Below are 15191 nucleotides of genomic sequence, written 5' to 3'. Positions count from 1 at the left end.
TTCCATGTAACTCCACCCTCAGAATGTGTTATTACATAATACCTCCATATGTAATCCCGTGTGTTATCTATTTAGGTCTTTCTAGATAAATAGCCTACCTACAGACATTTGGGTATGTACATGTAGTCAGAGGTTCCCAACCTTTAATACCTTCTGAATCACATTCAACTTTGAGTGATGGCCAGCAGCCATACTCAACACAAAGATGGAGAAACTTTTAGGCTAGGGCTACACGGCATCCTTGGACACGACACTCATCACGTAGCCAAAAATGGTACCATGACCCTTCTAAATCGCAAGCTAATGTAAGTGAGTGTGATCATGTCAAGACTACAAAATTGGGGCAACCCAAAATTCGCAAGTAATCCAAACCTGATGACTGCATTCAGATGCAATGTAAAAAGGCTATAGCACAATTTTTGGTCACGTGACACATGCTGCACCAAAAGCTGCAGTGTAGCCTGGCATTCATGTGGAGACAGTATTACATCTAATGTCATGCCATCTGAATTGGCACTGTTACGTGGTTATAATTGCCAGTGCATATGGTTACAACTCAGGACTCCCATGGTGAGCCACTAGTTGGGGACCACTAACGTAGTCTAACATAACATCTTAGACCAATCTTCATGTTCTATGTTGGAAAATGGTTCAGTATAACCTTACCTTGCAACCAGTCTCTGAAGTAATGGAGCCACATTTTGGGAAGCTGTTTGTTACCCTCCAGCAAAACGTATTTAACGCTAGAAAAACTCTTGTGCAGGTCATAGAGCAATCGCTGTGAACGGGGATAATCGGCCTTCTGTGTCACCACATACATGTTGTAGAAAGAGAAGTACTTAAATTGGGCTGCAATGAAGTCATACTCCCGGGTTTCCCGAGGCACAATATCAGTGAGATCCAATCCATCTCGAACACGTGTGGTGCCATATAGGCTGACACCAAGCAAGGCCAAGAAGACGAATATCACCACAATCTGTGAACAAAACAAAAACACAAAATGAAACAGCAGGAAAACGTAAGAAACTTTATACATATAAAGATGGCATAGACATGTATGTATTCCTACAAATAGTTAAGAACTTGATACATTTGTATACATTGTTTTATTTCAGGTTTTAGGCTTTTTTTTATTGCACATGGTCCATTTTTATTCTTAGCATATGTTAATGATTGCTATACACTGTACAAGTTACAGGTCTACGTGGGAGAACAAGAGAATGCCAACTGTAATGTCCGCGTCATATAGTTGTAGTTGGAGTTACCTTTGTTGTTGGTTTTAACAGGAAAGGGGCGTAATGCTTCTCAGCAAACGATGAAAGTGTCCACTTGGTACAGGAAGGTTCAACACAGTTAAAGCCAGATTCAAATAGATCCCGCGTGGAATTTGTGTTCTCCGGTGCCAGACTGCTGGCATCATGAGACGTAGAGACTGATGGTTGCACAGAGATTTCGGACAGAGGCTCCGCTGTTGTGTAATAGGACTGGGTCCGTGGGTCGTACTCTGTCCGCAATTGGACGGTTGATTGCATAGTGATTTGTGTCTCATGAGCAAAGCTATGGCTACTGTAGGGTGGTGGTGGACTGTAGCTTGTGTTTTCAATGTTATCCATGTATGCTTGTGGCTCAATCTGAATCACTCTACTGACACAGGGACTAGAATGAAAAAATAAATATTGCAGTTAGGAATTACAGTTGAGGAGCATTTTCAGTAGCAAAATCATATAACCTTTTTTAGTCCTTAAAAGGTTTTTCCCACTCCTTAAAGTTGCTACGCAATTACTCTTTCCTTCCTGGTTGCTGCTGACCAGAGCATGAGACAGCTACAGCCAATCACTGGCCACTGATTTTCTAGAGCTAGTGATTGGCTGCGGCAGTCACATGTTTTGGTTAGCAGCGACCAGGAAGAGCAGAGTGGTTGTAAAGCAATTTTAAATCATGGGAAAACCTCTTCAACCCCTTAAGGACCAAGTGCGGTAAATATATGGCACTTGGTTCTGGGCTTTAATCCCGGCCGATAGCAGAAGTACGATAGCAAATAGCAAGGTTTTTAACTTCTTCTGTCTTATCCTTTCCAGGCTACATAGAGATCAATTAGCTCTATGCACTAAAAAGTGAAAGTGGAAGTATTACTTCCACTATGCGACCCGGCGATCACATGACCGCTGGGTGCCTCTGTTAAAGCAGAGCTGCAGGGTCCTGGTATACCCTGATCAGCTCTGCTAGTGACTAATGTCACTACAGGGGAATTTTTTTCCCTGTAACTGAGGCTCCTATGGATGTTCCAGCTACAGTGGAAAAGTGTGTAATAAAAAAAAAAAGAAATGCAATGTGAATGACTCCCAGAGGTCTTATATGACATCATGGGGGTCATAGATGGTAAAAAAAATTGTTACGAAATTAATTTTAAAAAATTACAGAATAAAATAAAAATATATACATAAAAAAACCAAAATGACCATTCACCGACCCCAACCAAAACAGTCGCTGTACGCACCTTGTAATCCGTGACTATACAAATTACACATCAAAACATCCAAAACAAAATGAGGAATACATTTCCCTACTCGATTTTAGCGTAAATATACTAATTCTAAAAATAGAAAATATTTAATCCCAATAAAATTTAAAAAAGTTGAAAAAAAGTTAGTGAAAAAAAACATATTAAAAAACAGCCCTAAATGTCATGGAAAAAAAATGCAGCAAAAATAATTTGGGTAGCTGAAGAAAAAAATATAGGGCAGTAAAACAGCCTAGTCTTTAAGGGGTTACAGCAGCTGTCTTAGACAGCCCTTGGAATTCCTTGTCAGGGCATATGGACGGCATAAAAGGGACCTCCTGCTTAGGATGCCAATTTATGAGCCACTAACAAAGTATCTGTTACTCTGGCAGACCTGAAGCATCAATGCATTACATTATCACCATTCATCTGCATGTGCAACTAGCAATACTACAATTCACCTGGCATGACCCTAGGTGATCAGCTAATACCTGGGTGGGCTTTAGTTTTAAAGAGGTTTGTCTGCATGAGACCACCTTGGTAACATGTTTGTTACTAGTTAAGAAGCTCCATAGAATATGACAGGAATTAAAACGTACAGTACATCATACACAAGACACTTGTAGAAAGGTTCACACGAGAAAGTAAGTCCAAGAAAACGCACAGATACCGCTGCCATGTTAAATAAAAGCAGGTCTGTCTGGTAGAGGCAATGAGCACAATAACACTACATTACATTATATTTTCATAAGTTTTTTTTTTATATATGAATTTCGAAAGGTTTATTGAAAAAAAAAGCACCCCAAAAGTTATCCTAGTGTGAAAGTTTGCAACACCCCAAAAGTTATCCTAGTGTGAAAGTTTGTAACACCCCAAAAGTTATCCTAGTGTGAAAGTTTACAAAACCCCAAAAGCTATCCTAGTGTTAAAGTTTGCTCTTAAATATACTCAAAAAATATTTACCTGCTGAAGCAGCAAAAGATATCCAGCCTGCGGTCTCTCCTACGATACAGGTCCATGCTTAAAATAGCAGGAAATATCAGAAGAACCATGGCAAAGTTGAACACCACCACGACAGCAGCCTGCAGTAGAAAATAGTTCACACACAGTAGTTATACATCAATGGAAACAAGAAATGCCAGTGAAATACTATCTCCTATAGCTATTAAGAAAAGATGTAGGAGGAAAAGCACATTCATAAGAAAAGGAGTTTTGCTAAGTAACCATTTAGAATGATTTTGTCCTACAGACACTGAATATGTATCCAACACATAAAACATATACTTTATATAGGTTTATAAGCAAACATAGCAGAGGGTTTTTTTTCCGGTTTCTCTTGCGATACTGTGGTTACTAAGTGGGCCACATGTCCGTTACAGCAAGTGATCCATACTGATCTGCTAGACTACACAAGGCTTTCCTATTTGGTCACATTTAAAGCCCTTGTAAGGTTTCACTGTTTGAAAATCTGGAGCTTTCTGCCTGTAGCTGATGTCAGAGAAGAATGGGAGGTCTGTGCTAGAACTACCCAGGGAAAAGCTAGTATGCCTCCTCCGATGGGGCCCTGCCCAAGGTATGTGTGTTTTCTTTGCCATTCCTGGCAGACCACACAGGGAGAGTGGGTGTACTGCATAGCTTGAAGTGATGAGCAGATGAGGACGCCTGTCAGCTCAAGCTCCACATTACAGCTGCTCCTCAGTAACTCCCTTCTTTATCCAGCTATTGTGTAAAGCCTCTTTTTGTCCAGTATATGACTCCAACATTACCTATTATCTATTCAAGACAGAGGTTAGGAAAGGTGACAGGCAGCGCTAAGAGAGAGGCTACCAAAAGAAATTGCTACTTTTGTTTTGTTTTTTTTTTTGCTAATTCTTTTCTAGAAAGATTTTAAAAGCCAAGCATTAAACACAAACTTTATTTTATCTCTACAAGTGCAAACTTATCAGAAGCAAATACGGCAATTAGCTCCCACCTATCTACACTGGATGCTGTATCACTTTAAACAATTTCAAGGGCAAAAACTAAAACTTCGGATTGTTGTATTAGATGAGCTGATTTTTCATGCCTCAGAAGATTGGGTGCTGGTATGCAGAAATCTCCATACTTGAGGATGGACTAACGACTGTGTAAAACCAGTGATTATTTGCTGTACAGGTGGTTTGTACAAAAGGAAGACTCAGGTAATATCTAGCAGAGAAAATCTAATAATGCTTCCACAATAAACAAGAATTCCTTCAATCTCTGCACTGCAAGACTCAGGGGCCAGCAAGATTTTGGAGATGAGGGATCAGCTCATCCAGAGGTCTGCACATGCAATAGACCTATATGCACTTACAAAACAGATTGTAATGTATGGTACAGCTAACAGAAACTATTCTCAAACTCTACACAAGAGTTCCCATGGAAAAAAAATCTTACCTGAAGAGAGAAAGCCCTGAGTGCAGGAATAGGTATTAAGGCAGCCATGAAGAAGGCAGTCACATTACTGATGGAGGTTAGGGCAACACTAGCGCCTGTTCTTTTTAGACATTCCCCAGTTCTGTCCTAAAAGTTAAAAAAGTCACAAAATGAATAAAATGGATTAAGTATGGGGTTGGGGAATAAAACTGCTTTATTTTCACATGATCATCAGGGCACATGATGTTTGGCAAATTCCACTCCTAATTGATTGCTACTGTATGTCCACGGTGCTATTGCTCTGGAAAACTACATTTTCTGTGTAATTGCAATCAGCGGGCACTTTCTACAGAAACAGAAGGCGAATAATCTAATGTCTATACCACGGAAAAAATGGAGAACGCCGGTCCAAAATCTGCATTGAATAACGTAATGTTGAACTCTATTTTTAAGGCAGGACACATGCCTCCTGGATAAATACCTCCAAACAAAGAGACTTTTTCAAGTTAAAGTTTTGTAATTACCTCAAATGGAATCCTATTATTTTGGCCTGTTTCACTAAACGCATGTGCCAACAGAAAGACATCGTCTACACCAACCCCGAGAGCAAGAAAGGGCAGAACCTGTGGGGAACAATGCAGGCAGTGAACACTTGACACGCACATACAATCTTTGGCAGTCATACATGCACCCTAAGTAACATGTCCATTCAGCTCAGAAGCTGCTATATTAGAATGCAAAAAATGTCTATGTACGAAAGGCAGCATTTACTTGGCTCTTCAATAGTCTGAACTGAAATTAAAGTGTAGGCTCACCTCTAATGAACCTAAACTAATAAATTAGGGAATTCCATAAATAGCGGTTCTCTAATATACATCTATTATTGGAGAAGTGGAAGCATTCTGATCATGGAGAAAGGAAGCCGCAGGGAATTCAAATTCCTCATTGCTGCCCGTCAGCAGGCACTGGCAGCCTGTCTGCCGTTCCTTGGGCTACATTCTTAAGATGGATTGTAGCGAAATACAAAAATGCTGTTTTGCAAGCTGCAAGAAGCTGCTGTTCCTATGCCACAGTTAGGATGAACATTTGCAATGGTAGCTTCAAAAAAAATGGTGGTTGAATGTAAGATGGAGAACATAAATAAGATAATAATACAGCCTTAATTCAGTTTTCTCACAAATCATGCAATTTATGGTATTCTAGATGAAATATGTGCTGCATGGAAGTTAATACCTGAGTTGTTGCGGCATTAAAGGAAATTCCAATCAATGAACACAGGCCCAATCCTGCTGCCACTGAAAGCGCAACGAGCAAAACTCCAGCCAGCCCCACGGCACCCTGAGACTTGGCACAGTCCCACCTCAGCATGGTTAAACAGGCATAGGCAAGCTGCAAATGAAACATTTGGAAACAAAAAAAAGCAAACCACATTAAAATGTGGCAGGTCACCCCATACCCTTAGCAATTCTCTAAGGAGGAAACCATTTTTGACATGCATGTTAACCTACTAAGTGTCAAAGCCCCATGCTTACATCTGTCATCTAGCTGACTTATAAATCAGTTGGACTTACCATCAGCAGGTAGCCACTGGCAACTCTGATGACACTGACATCTGAAAATGACTTGAGGATGTCGTCCAGTGTAGTTGTCGTAAAAGGAAGGACTTTCTGAGTCGAATTTTGTGCAACACTTTGATGTACAACCTAACGGTAAGGGAGAAATCGATGTCACAACAAGAAAAGCCAAGCAAGAAGACTTTCGACAACTGCTTACAAGTAAGTCAATCCATCAGGGTGCCAAATCCCCCGTCGGTCCTGATTTTACTTAAATTCATTGAAAGATATTAAAATGGACATTATATCTCTACGAGGAAGATACAGATGCCGCAGAGCCATCACTCATCTCCTATATATCACTCCGCAGTGGTCTTCTAGACATTGCCTAGTAGAGCAGCCTTCAGTTTTAATTGGTTGGCTGACTCACAAAGGTCACATGCAGCTCGGCAAAGGTCAATGCTAGGGAAACAAAGGCCAAAAAAATGTCACATGACCTCACCAATGGGACCGCAGCTGTGAACAGATCCTCTGGCTCACTAATGTGTTCCAGACACCTTTCCTTACAAGTCACACTTGCTTTTTATTTCAGTTCTCTTCTCTCTAGCCTGCATCCTATATTAGGAAGTATCACCCTGGCAAGTCCCTACACCTCTAGGAAAAGAAACCTTTTTGCCATTACTAATTCATTTAACATTATAAGTAAATTTTAGCTAGAATACGTAACATATAAAAAGCTGAATTTTTGGATCCTTCTTCCGAGTGCAACGCTTCTATATTCGTTTGCTGTAAATATCTTATGTTGACCCAGAACTAGTTACTGGTCTCACACTAGCTCATTTATAGTGAATGGGGACTTAACCTACAAATTGAATGCTGTGGGAAGTTCCATGAGGAAGTTGTATAGAAAGAGCCAAAAACAGGTTTACAACAAAATTACTTGGGAAATCATTTTCTGATTATACATGACGAACTCAATTCCTCTACATATATGTGGCTCCATTATGAAATTATGGCTGTGTGATTGCAGGCTAAGTGTTCTAGGAAATGTCCTTCATGTTGTTTCAATAGAAAACTACATATCAAAAACTGCAAACTGTAGTGACATTTTTTTTATTTTTTTTTTATTTTTTAGACTCTCCTTACAGTAGTCTATGGGGAAGACAACTCAAAAAAACCAACATCTAGATCATACTAGAACAGCATAGCAATATGTGTATGGGACAGTAGGAGATTTCCAATCACTAACAATACTAATGTGGCCATCTCTACAAGAGTGAACTTGACTTCATACATGCCACCTTTGTAAACACAGGTGGTGCCAAGTCATGAAACGTGATGGAAACAACACCGAATACCACCAAAAGTTTTTAAATGGCCATACAATTAGGTATACTTGAATGTAAAAAAACTTAGCTATAGGTGGCGAGCCCTTCATATACCAAACTTTCGGTCATACCTGAACGTAATCCCGCTGCCAGGCCTCCAGAATGGCAGCTGCTTTCTCTTCATTCCAATTGATCTTAGAAACATGATTATATCCCTTGAAGTGCTCATACATTTGCTTAGGAGTCATTAACTGAAACATAGTCTGTAATGCTCGGGCACTGTAACATAGAAATGCATGGAAATATTTTATTAGCAAATCCAGTAAGTTTTGTAGACACTGTTGCATTCCTTTTTCTAAAGTGCGTGCATTTAACAGAAATATAAAATTCTACGCGATGGAGCCTTGAGTCATTAAGTTTTCCCTTTGTTAAGCAGAAGTCAAAAGGTCAATATCACATATAAGAAAACAACATTTCTAGCTGCAATGCCATGTGTAGAAACCCTGTCTGCAATCACTAAAAATTTGGCTTGACTTGAGAGCTCTACCAGACTAAACTCTTGACACTCTGCAGGAATCTAGGAAGTACACAAATGATGATTATTGTTTAAACAGACGAGTGCAAGTCTTTCCCTTCTTTACTATGTAATCACATTGCATTCAGTTAATTGAATTTACAAGAAAGTCGTCTTACACATGCCGTTAGATGTAAATGATTATAGTAACAAATGGTGCAAAAAGTTTTTCCAAAAAATTCTCCTTCCATACAATGTGGCAGTACTTGATAATGACTTGCTATATATACACTTTTCCTATAGAAGATGTCACTTTTTGCGCCTACTCTGCATATAGTGTAGTTTAACCCTTTCCAATCCAATTTGTATTCTGGTTTTCCTAGGGGGTTTACTCTTTTTCTGCATTTATACAACAGCGCTATATGCTGGCTAAAGCCAGTACTGCATGAGGTGACACGTTGGATAGGCTTCGACAGCAGAGAGGCTGGCAATATACAGTAAGAGAACCCTGACGGATGTCTTCCAACATCGGAGCTTTACAGCCTTAAATCATAATGTCTTCAGAGGTCAGACAGTGGATTGGAAAGGGTTAATAAGCCAGATGATACTTATAGGACAAGCAATTATGGGTAAAGAATGGCACAATACAATTACAGCTGAAAAAAGGTAAATTAAAATATTCTGATTACGGTCTACCAAGTAGCAAGTAAAGGAGTATTCATGATTGTGATGAAAGAGAACCTATCACATTTAAAACGCATTCCAATTGGCTGGCCGTATCTTATAGAATGGGAGGAGCAGACCAGACTTGTATAAAGTTTCGTGAAAGAGGATTCAGAAGAACTAGTAATTTAGTCATGTAAATCTCTACTTATTCAAGGCTAAGGAGTCCAGTGGGTGGTTCTACTTAGTGATTGACAGTCTTCCCTGTATGCATGTGCTTACAGAGATATCTGTCAATCACTAATAGAACTGCCCACTGGATTCCTAAGCCCTGAATAAGAGCTTTACATGAATAAATAACTAGTTTTATTAAATATTTTCTTGCAAAATTACATATGAATCTACTCGGCTCCTTCTGCTATATAATATGCTACCCGCAGATTGGAGTGCATTTTTAATGTGATGGGTTTCCTTAAAGTACAAACGATCAGACTCTGCGAATAAGACATAAATGTGATATATAGGAATACCCCTATAAGGCTAAAGATTATAACTGTCAATTAATAATGGGTGTATATTAGTTATTCATGACTAAGAAACTTGATAGAGGTATCCAGCCTATAGAATCCTCATATTAGTATGTTGGCCAACTATGACTGTATAAACAAAGAGAAAGGTAGAACAAATCATAGAAAACTATTTGCAACGTTTACCTAGCAAGCTTTCCACTAGCGTTTTTCACCGTGCCACCAATAATCAGTTCTTCTTGCCAGTGCATATACTTTCTTGAAAGACCATAGCATCCTCCATTCATCACAAGGGCAATATCCAAAGGCTGAAAATAAAATACGAGACAAAGGTAAGTGAGGTGAATCATGCTGTCACGGCTCGCTGGCCATGTCAGTGGATCAGAACTCGGGTGATGCCACAATGTCAGCCCCGGGCCCATGTGATCCTCAAGTCAGTGCATGCTCGGTTTCAATTTGGTGCCGACGGAGACATTACATGGAAAGATTGGTCGGCTGGGAGGTGTGTATCCCAGCTGGCCAGTCATCTTTAGTTTGAACACATTTATTCTGGCTCCTCCTCTAATAGGACACCAGTTATACTCTCAGTCTGAAGAGGTTTCTGGTTAAATCGGTGATTTAAGGATACTCTGCAGGGGGCGATAATCACCTGAATTATCACTGTAAATAGCGATAATCGTCCTGTGTACATGTGGCTGCTCTCAGGGCCCTTAAAGAAAATTGTAGTCACTTATTTTTTAGCAGAGCGAAAAACGAAGTAACTACCAGGCCATGTAAATAGGAGCCACTCAATGTTTGAGTAACTTCTGTTTGCTGTGAATGGAGGAGTGTTGCTGGAACGATTCTGGCCCACTCTGTCTCCATTCACTTGAATGACTATCGTTCCTGTGTAAGGTCAGAAGCGATGGCCGTCCTGCAGAAAGGGACCCTTATGGTCCAGTCCTATGTCTCAGTTAAGTGTGTCTGGTGGTTTACTTTATCTGGGGTGTTGTTATCTCTTATCTCCTGTAAATCTGTGATTCGTATACTAGTGTAACATCTAAATTTTTGCCACAATCCCTGTCACCATCTAGAGAGAATCAGGATCACCCCAAGATCCTGACATGGGGTCGCCCTTATCGGGACGAGCACTCCATTTTTAGGTAGGGCCTCCTCATATCAGTAGACTTGGGTCAGATTCCCCTTTTCCCCACCTTTTACATATCCTTATTTTATTTTTGTGTTATCCACATCTGTACGAAGCGTGTATATATTCGTCCTTTAAGGACACAATAATTACGTCCGGCTAGATCTTAACACATGCACTTAAAACCCAAACAGCTGATGAAAATTCTTGGTGCTACAAACCATATTTTAAACATTTTTATCTTATTACAGTTTAAACAACTCCTCTTTTGTGCTTTTCTTTGTATTTGCTTTACAGCAACTGTAGCAGATGCCTTGTAGCATACAGAAACAAATTAATTATGTGATTTGTACACCATTACCAACTAATAGTACAGAGGTCTTTTTCTAAGAACAGCTTGAAGAACATTATCCTATGTATGAACTCACTTTGGTTGAATTTTTATTAGGTGCCGTAGGCGGACAATCCGAATCTAATGGGTTGAGGCAGGGGCGGTCCATATACGCGTGACCAACCTCAGCCTTTTTTAGCATTTCCTCCCAGATGTCTACTTGGAACTTTTCTCTCTTCATCTCCTCCAGCAAGCTCATGGGGTCAAAGTTTGTCCATTGTAAAGTGGGTTTACCTCTGGAGAGAAACGAGTGTGAGCCAAACATGACAACATACAATCTGTGCTGTAGTGTAGCTGATTGGAAAGAATGAAAAGGAAAAGGCAAAGTGGGAGGCAAAGCATAAAACTAATGATGACAAATTTATATCAGCGAGAAAGTAGTAACAGCACAATGCAGGCAGGAGCAGAAAATATCTTTTAAGCAAGCCTGATGACTTGGCAATGTCTCCCACTACAGTGGCTACTGCTGCTTCACCAGAACTGGCACTTTTCAAGCTTCAGCCGGGCAGATTACAAAGACTTTCTGGCTGCCTCATTTTGTTGTCTATGCCAAACTGTATTTGCCCATCCAGGCTTAAGTCATTATTTCAAGTCTCCCAACTAGAAAAGTGAAAATGCTTCACGTCCTACATCCAGAGCCGCACATTGTAGGTTAGGGGATGGCCATTGCAAATTGCTTATTTTCAGAGACAAGCAAACCAGGACATGAACAATTACTCAGACACGAACTCTTGCATAATTACTCAAAAATGCCAACATATGCCAAATGCACAAAACAATTAACTCTTTGTTGCATGTGGACGATGAAATATAAAAGCTGCTCAACTGTAAAAAATCTAAGATGGGAATTAAAATGCAGCTTTTTTTGTTTCATTAACCAAATGAAATAAAAAGAAACCCAGTTACGTATGCCTCTGAATACTTTAAGCTTTACAAGCACATTCCCAAGCACATACTACAAAACGTTCCCAAGAAGGGAGCAATAAAAGGAAAAGTGCATGCACATTACATCTAAACCCCAGAAACATCAACCTTTTTAGAGGAATTCTGCAAGTAAATGGAACACATTTTAGCCGTCAGCGTAACTGTAGAGAATAAAATGAATTGCTTACGGTAGATACGCCCTTCCAGAATGAAGTTTTGCTCCTTCCCAAAAGCAGTCCAATGGTGTGATAATTAAACAAGGGTATAATGATTCTATGATCTAGGAATTTAAACAAAAAGGTTGGTCCAGTTAATAGCCTTACTCTTCATTCTCAAGCCACATACATCGTGATGCATTGCTGTGGAGATTACAAGTTCACGATCAATTTGGGCAGAAAGTAGTTATACATAGATGTAGGAAATAGCATTAGGGACACCACAATAAACTGACGTCTAAGCAAAGAATCATGGTTCAAAATTTGGAACCATGATGGTTTTCAACTGGCACTGAAGTCGTCTGGTTTAGAAGTCCCAAGTTCAAAACACTTTTAGGTAATTCTGAGTAAATATAGAGGGTTCCTCCTTGAGTACCCGCAACATGTAGCTCTAGGTAATCCATAGCTACATGGACAGGTCAGTGATTTCAATGTGTATTATGTAATACTTGATTAACCTCAAAGGTGGTTCTACAGGGTGAATAAACCCTCTACTGTTGGATTCTACCACTGATTGGAGCTAATTGCTGAGCGTCCCAGTAGCTGATCACCCTGAAATCAGTTTATCATTAGGGGGCCCTTATAACAAAAAGATTGCCTAAAGTGGACAACCCCTTTAAACTTCTCCAAGTCTGGGAGAAAGACTTTCATGTGAGGGCAGGGTCAGGCCAACAACTCAGGGCATCATTTTAGCTTAATGGTTGTCACTTACTTAGACTATGCCATTACCTTGTTTTTCACATTGTGCAGTATCACCTCTAAATTTAGGTGAATTTGGGATTTTAAGGCTGCCAGGACTAACTGTGCCAGACCTATAGTAACTTCCAATTTTACAGTAAATGAGTGACCTTGCTAAAAAAACTAAATGAGTAAGGTGGGGAGGAACAGCAATGACAGCATGGGCTGGGCACTAATATATATATATTACATGTACACATAGCTTCTTTAATGGGCAGGGTCATGTGAGGGCAGGGTCATGCCAACAACTCAGGACATCATTTTAGCTTAATGGTTGTCACTTACTTAGACTATGCGATTGCCCTGTTTTTCACATTGTGCAGTATCACCTCTAAATTTACGTGAATTTGGGATTTTAAGGCTGCCGGGACTAACTGTGCCAGACCTATAGTAACTTTGAATTTTACAGTAAAAGAGTGTCCTTGGTAAAAACTAAATGAGTAAGGGGAGGAGGAACAGCAATGACAGCATAGGCTGGGCACTAATATATAATTTATATATATATATATATATATATATATATATATATATATATATATATATACATACACACACACACACACACACACACACACACAGCTTCTTTAATAGTTATTTAACAGTCATCAGCAGCAATATACGTTTTCTCATGCAAGATATTTACCTGGCTCATATACCCAGCTTCAGTTATAAGTTCTCCAGATTTAAAACAAAGCTCTTCTAGTTTCCATGGCCTAGTGGATAAGAAAGGAGGATAATGTATTTCTTTGTACAACAAAAGCACTATGGAATCTTGTCGTCTGTTTTTCAGAAGTTACCATTGAGGTTTTCTGAGTAAGGCCAATTTCACACAAGTGTGTTTTGAGTCTGTGTCATATCTGTATTTACATGGTTTGTACACTGAACCCCATGTTAATCTATGGGGCTTTCACATGGTGGTAAAGATAAGCACATCCATTTTGTGATCATAAAAGGACCACTTATGTCTAAGGAGAATGTTCACAATTAAGATGCATCCATATACATATTACTATTTTTGGAGGAGGACAAATTACTTTAAAAAAGACCAGATTCAAAGTCAGCAAGTTTATATAACTACAGACCCATTTATGAAAAGGATTGTCCAGTTGCAAATTAGAGGGAGTCTACCACCCAGAAACCCGCTCTGATCAGCTGTTCATTGGGCTGGTGAGCTTGTGCACTGTGCTAATTTCTACAGGAAGCAGACAGCTCCGTTCCTACTGTTGTGGCCAGACTTGTTATTACAGGAAAACTTCTCATTCACGTCAGTATTGCCTGCAATACCAAGCCTGGCCACTGCTGTGGTAACAGAGCTCTCTTGCTTCCTGCAGAAATCAGTTGAGTGCATAAGCTCCCAAATAGCTAATCGACAGGGATCCCAAATGGCAGGCCCCCACCAATCTACTATTGATGGACTGTCCTAAGGATAGTTTTAAACTGGACAACTCCTTTAATGCTCAACATGAATGTGAGAACCAATTCAAATATGAATGTTATATGAGCCACATTCTGCATGCCCTACGTGCAAAGCATAAACATTGGACTTACAATCAAACGGATACAGATAGGTAGGGAAAGCAACATTTAGAAAAAGATCATAGAACCTGGATCCAAAATAAATAGGAAAACACATGCCCTGGTCTGTAAAGCTATGCAGTGTATGGTTTGCATATCTGGCATTTACCTGTCGTACATATAGACTTGCACCTTGGTGGCTTCAAGTGCTGAGTGAAGATGTTGCCTCAGAGCTTCTGTTGTTAGGATGTTAGCACCATTCTCTAGTGGAGTCTGGATCATAAGCTGTGGATTAAACATGGCTTCCTCTCCAATCTTTTGGCGAGTATAATTTAATTCACGACTTACTCGTCCACCAACTGCAAGAAAAATACATTTAAAGATTATTCCGAGAGCAAGAATCCAGCACTTCTACAATGCCAGAGAACATGAAGCCATCAGACAGCTACTGAACTACTATTCTCAGAAATCTTTGCCAGGGAAGAAGTACTTAAGCAGCTGCGGGGTACTTTCTCCTGAGCTCTGATATGCGGATGATATTTGTTGACAACTACAATAAACCATAAAAGAGTAATAATTACATTACAAATAGCCTTAATTTTTCTTCCAGTCTTTTACCCCCTCCTGAATATAAGACTTCCATATGGAGAAACTAAATCACTTTAAGAAGGCTTTCTATACTGAGCAGACTGAACATTTTTTGTACAATTTCTTGCACTTGTATAAACAGTCTGGTTCTATAGCACATTTCATGATCAATGGCTTTTATGTATACACATCCATACGTAGAAAAAAAAAAA

At 39.6% G+C, this 15191-nt stretch overlaps 1 protein-coding gene across 2 annotated transcripts in view; it reads right to left on the bottom strand.

Moving 5' to 3' along the window:
- The window catches only part of PTCH1 (patched 1), an 82981-nt gene that overhangs the window by 28775 nt on the left and 39015 nt on the right, over positions 1 to 15191 (bottom strand). For both annotated transcript variants that reach the window (XM_066604081.1, XM_066604080.1), the window contains exons 3-15: positions 14561 to 14750; positions 13520 to 13589; positions 12112 to 12203; positions 11037 to 11235; positions 9669 to 9790; positions 7910 to 8057; positions 6469 to 6600; positions 6131 to 6286; positions 5422 to 5520; positions 4919 to 5044; positions 3464 to 3582; positions 1266 to 1656; positions 667 to 976 (exon numbers count right to left, since the gene is read on the bottom strand). In XM_066604081.1, coding sequence (XP_066460178.1) covers positions 667 to 976; positions 1266 to 1656; positions 3464 to 3582; positions 4919 to 5044; positions 5422 to 5520; positions 6131 to 6286; positions 6469 to 6600; positions 7910 to 8057; positions 9669 to 9790; positions 11037 to 11235; positions 12112 to 12203; positions 13520 to 13589; positions 14561 to 14750 — 2154 coding nt within the window. The remainder of the gene's footprint in view (positions 1 to 666; positions 977 to 1265; positions 1657 to 3463; positions 3583 to 4918; positions 5045 to 5421; positions 5521 to 6130; positions 6287 to 6468; positions 6601 to 7909; positions 8058 to 9668; positions 9791 to 11036; positions 11236 to 12111; positions 12204 to 13519; positions 13590 to 14560; positions 14751 to 15191) is intronic.

The sequence above is a fragment of the Eleutherodactylus coqui genome, chromosome 5, assembly GCF_035609145.1.
Source record: "Eleutherodactylus coqui strain aEleCoq1 chromosome 5, aEleCoq1.hap1, whole genome shotgun sequence".
In the NCBI taxonomy this organism is placed as follows: Eukaryota; Metazoa; Chordata; class Amphibia; order Anura; family Eleutherodactylidae; genus Eleutherodactylus; species Eleutherodactylus coqui.
The sequence above is the reverse complement of the archived record's forward strand: the minus strand, read 5'-3'. Positions and strand labels throughout refer to the sequence as shown.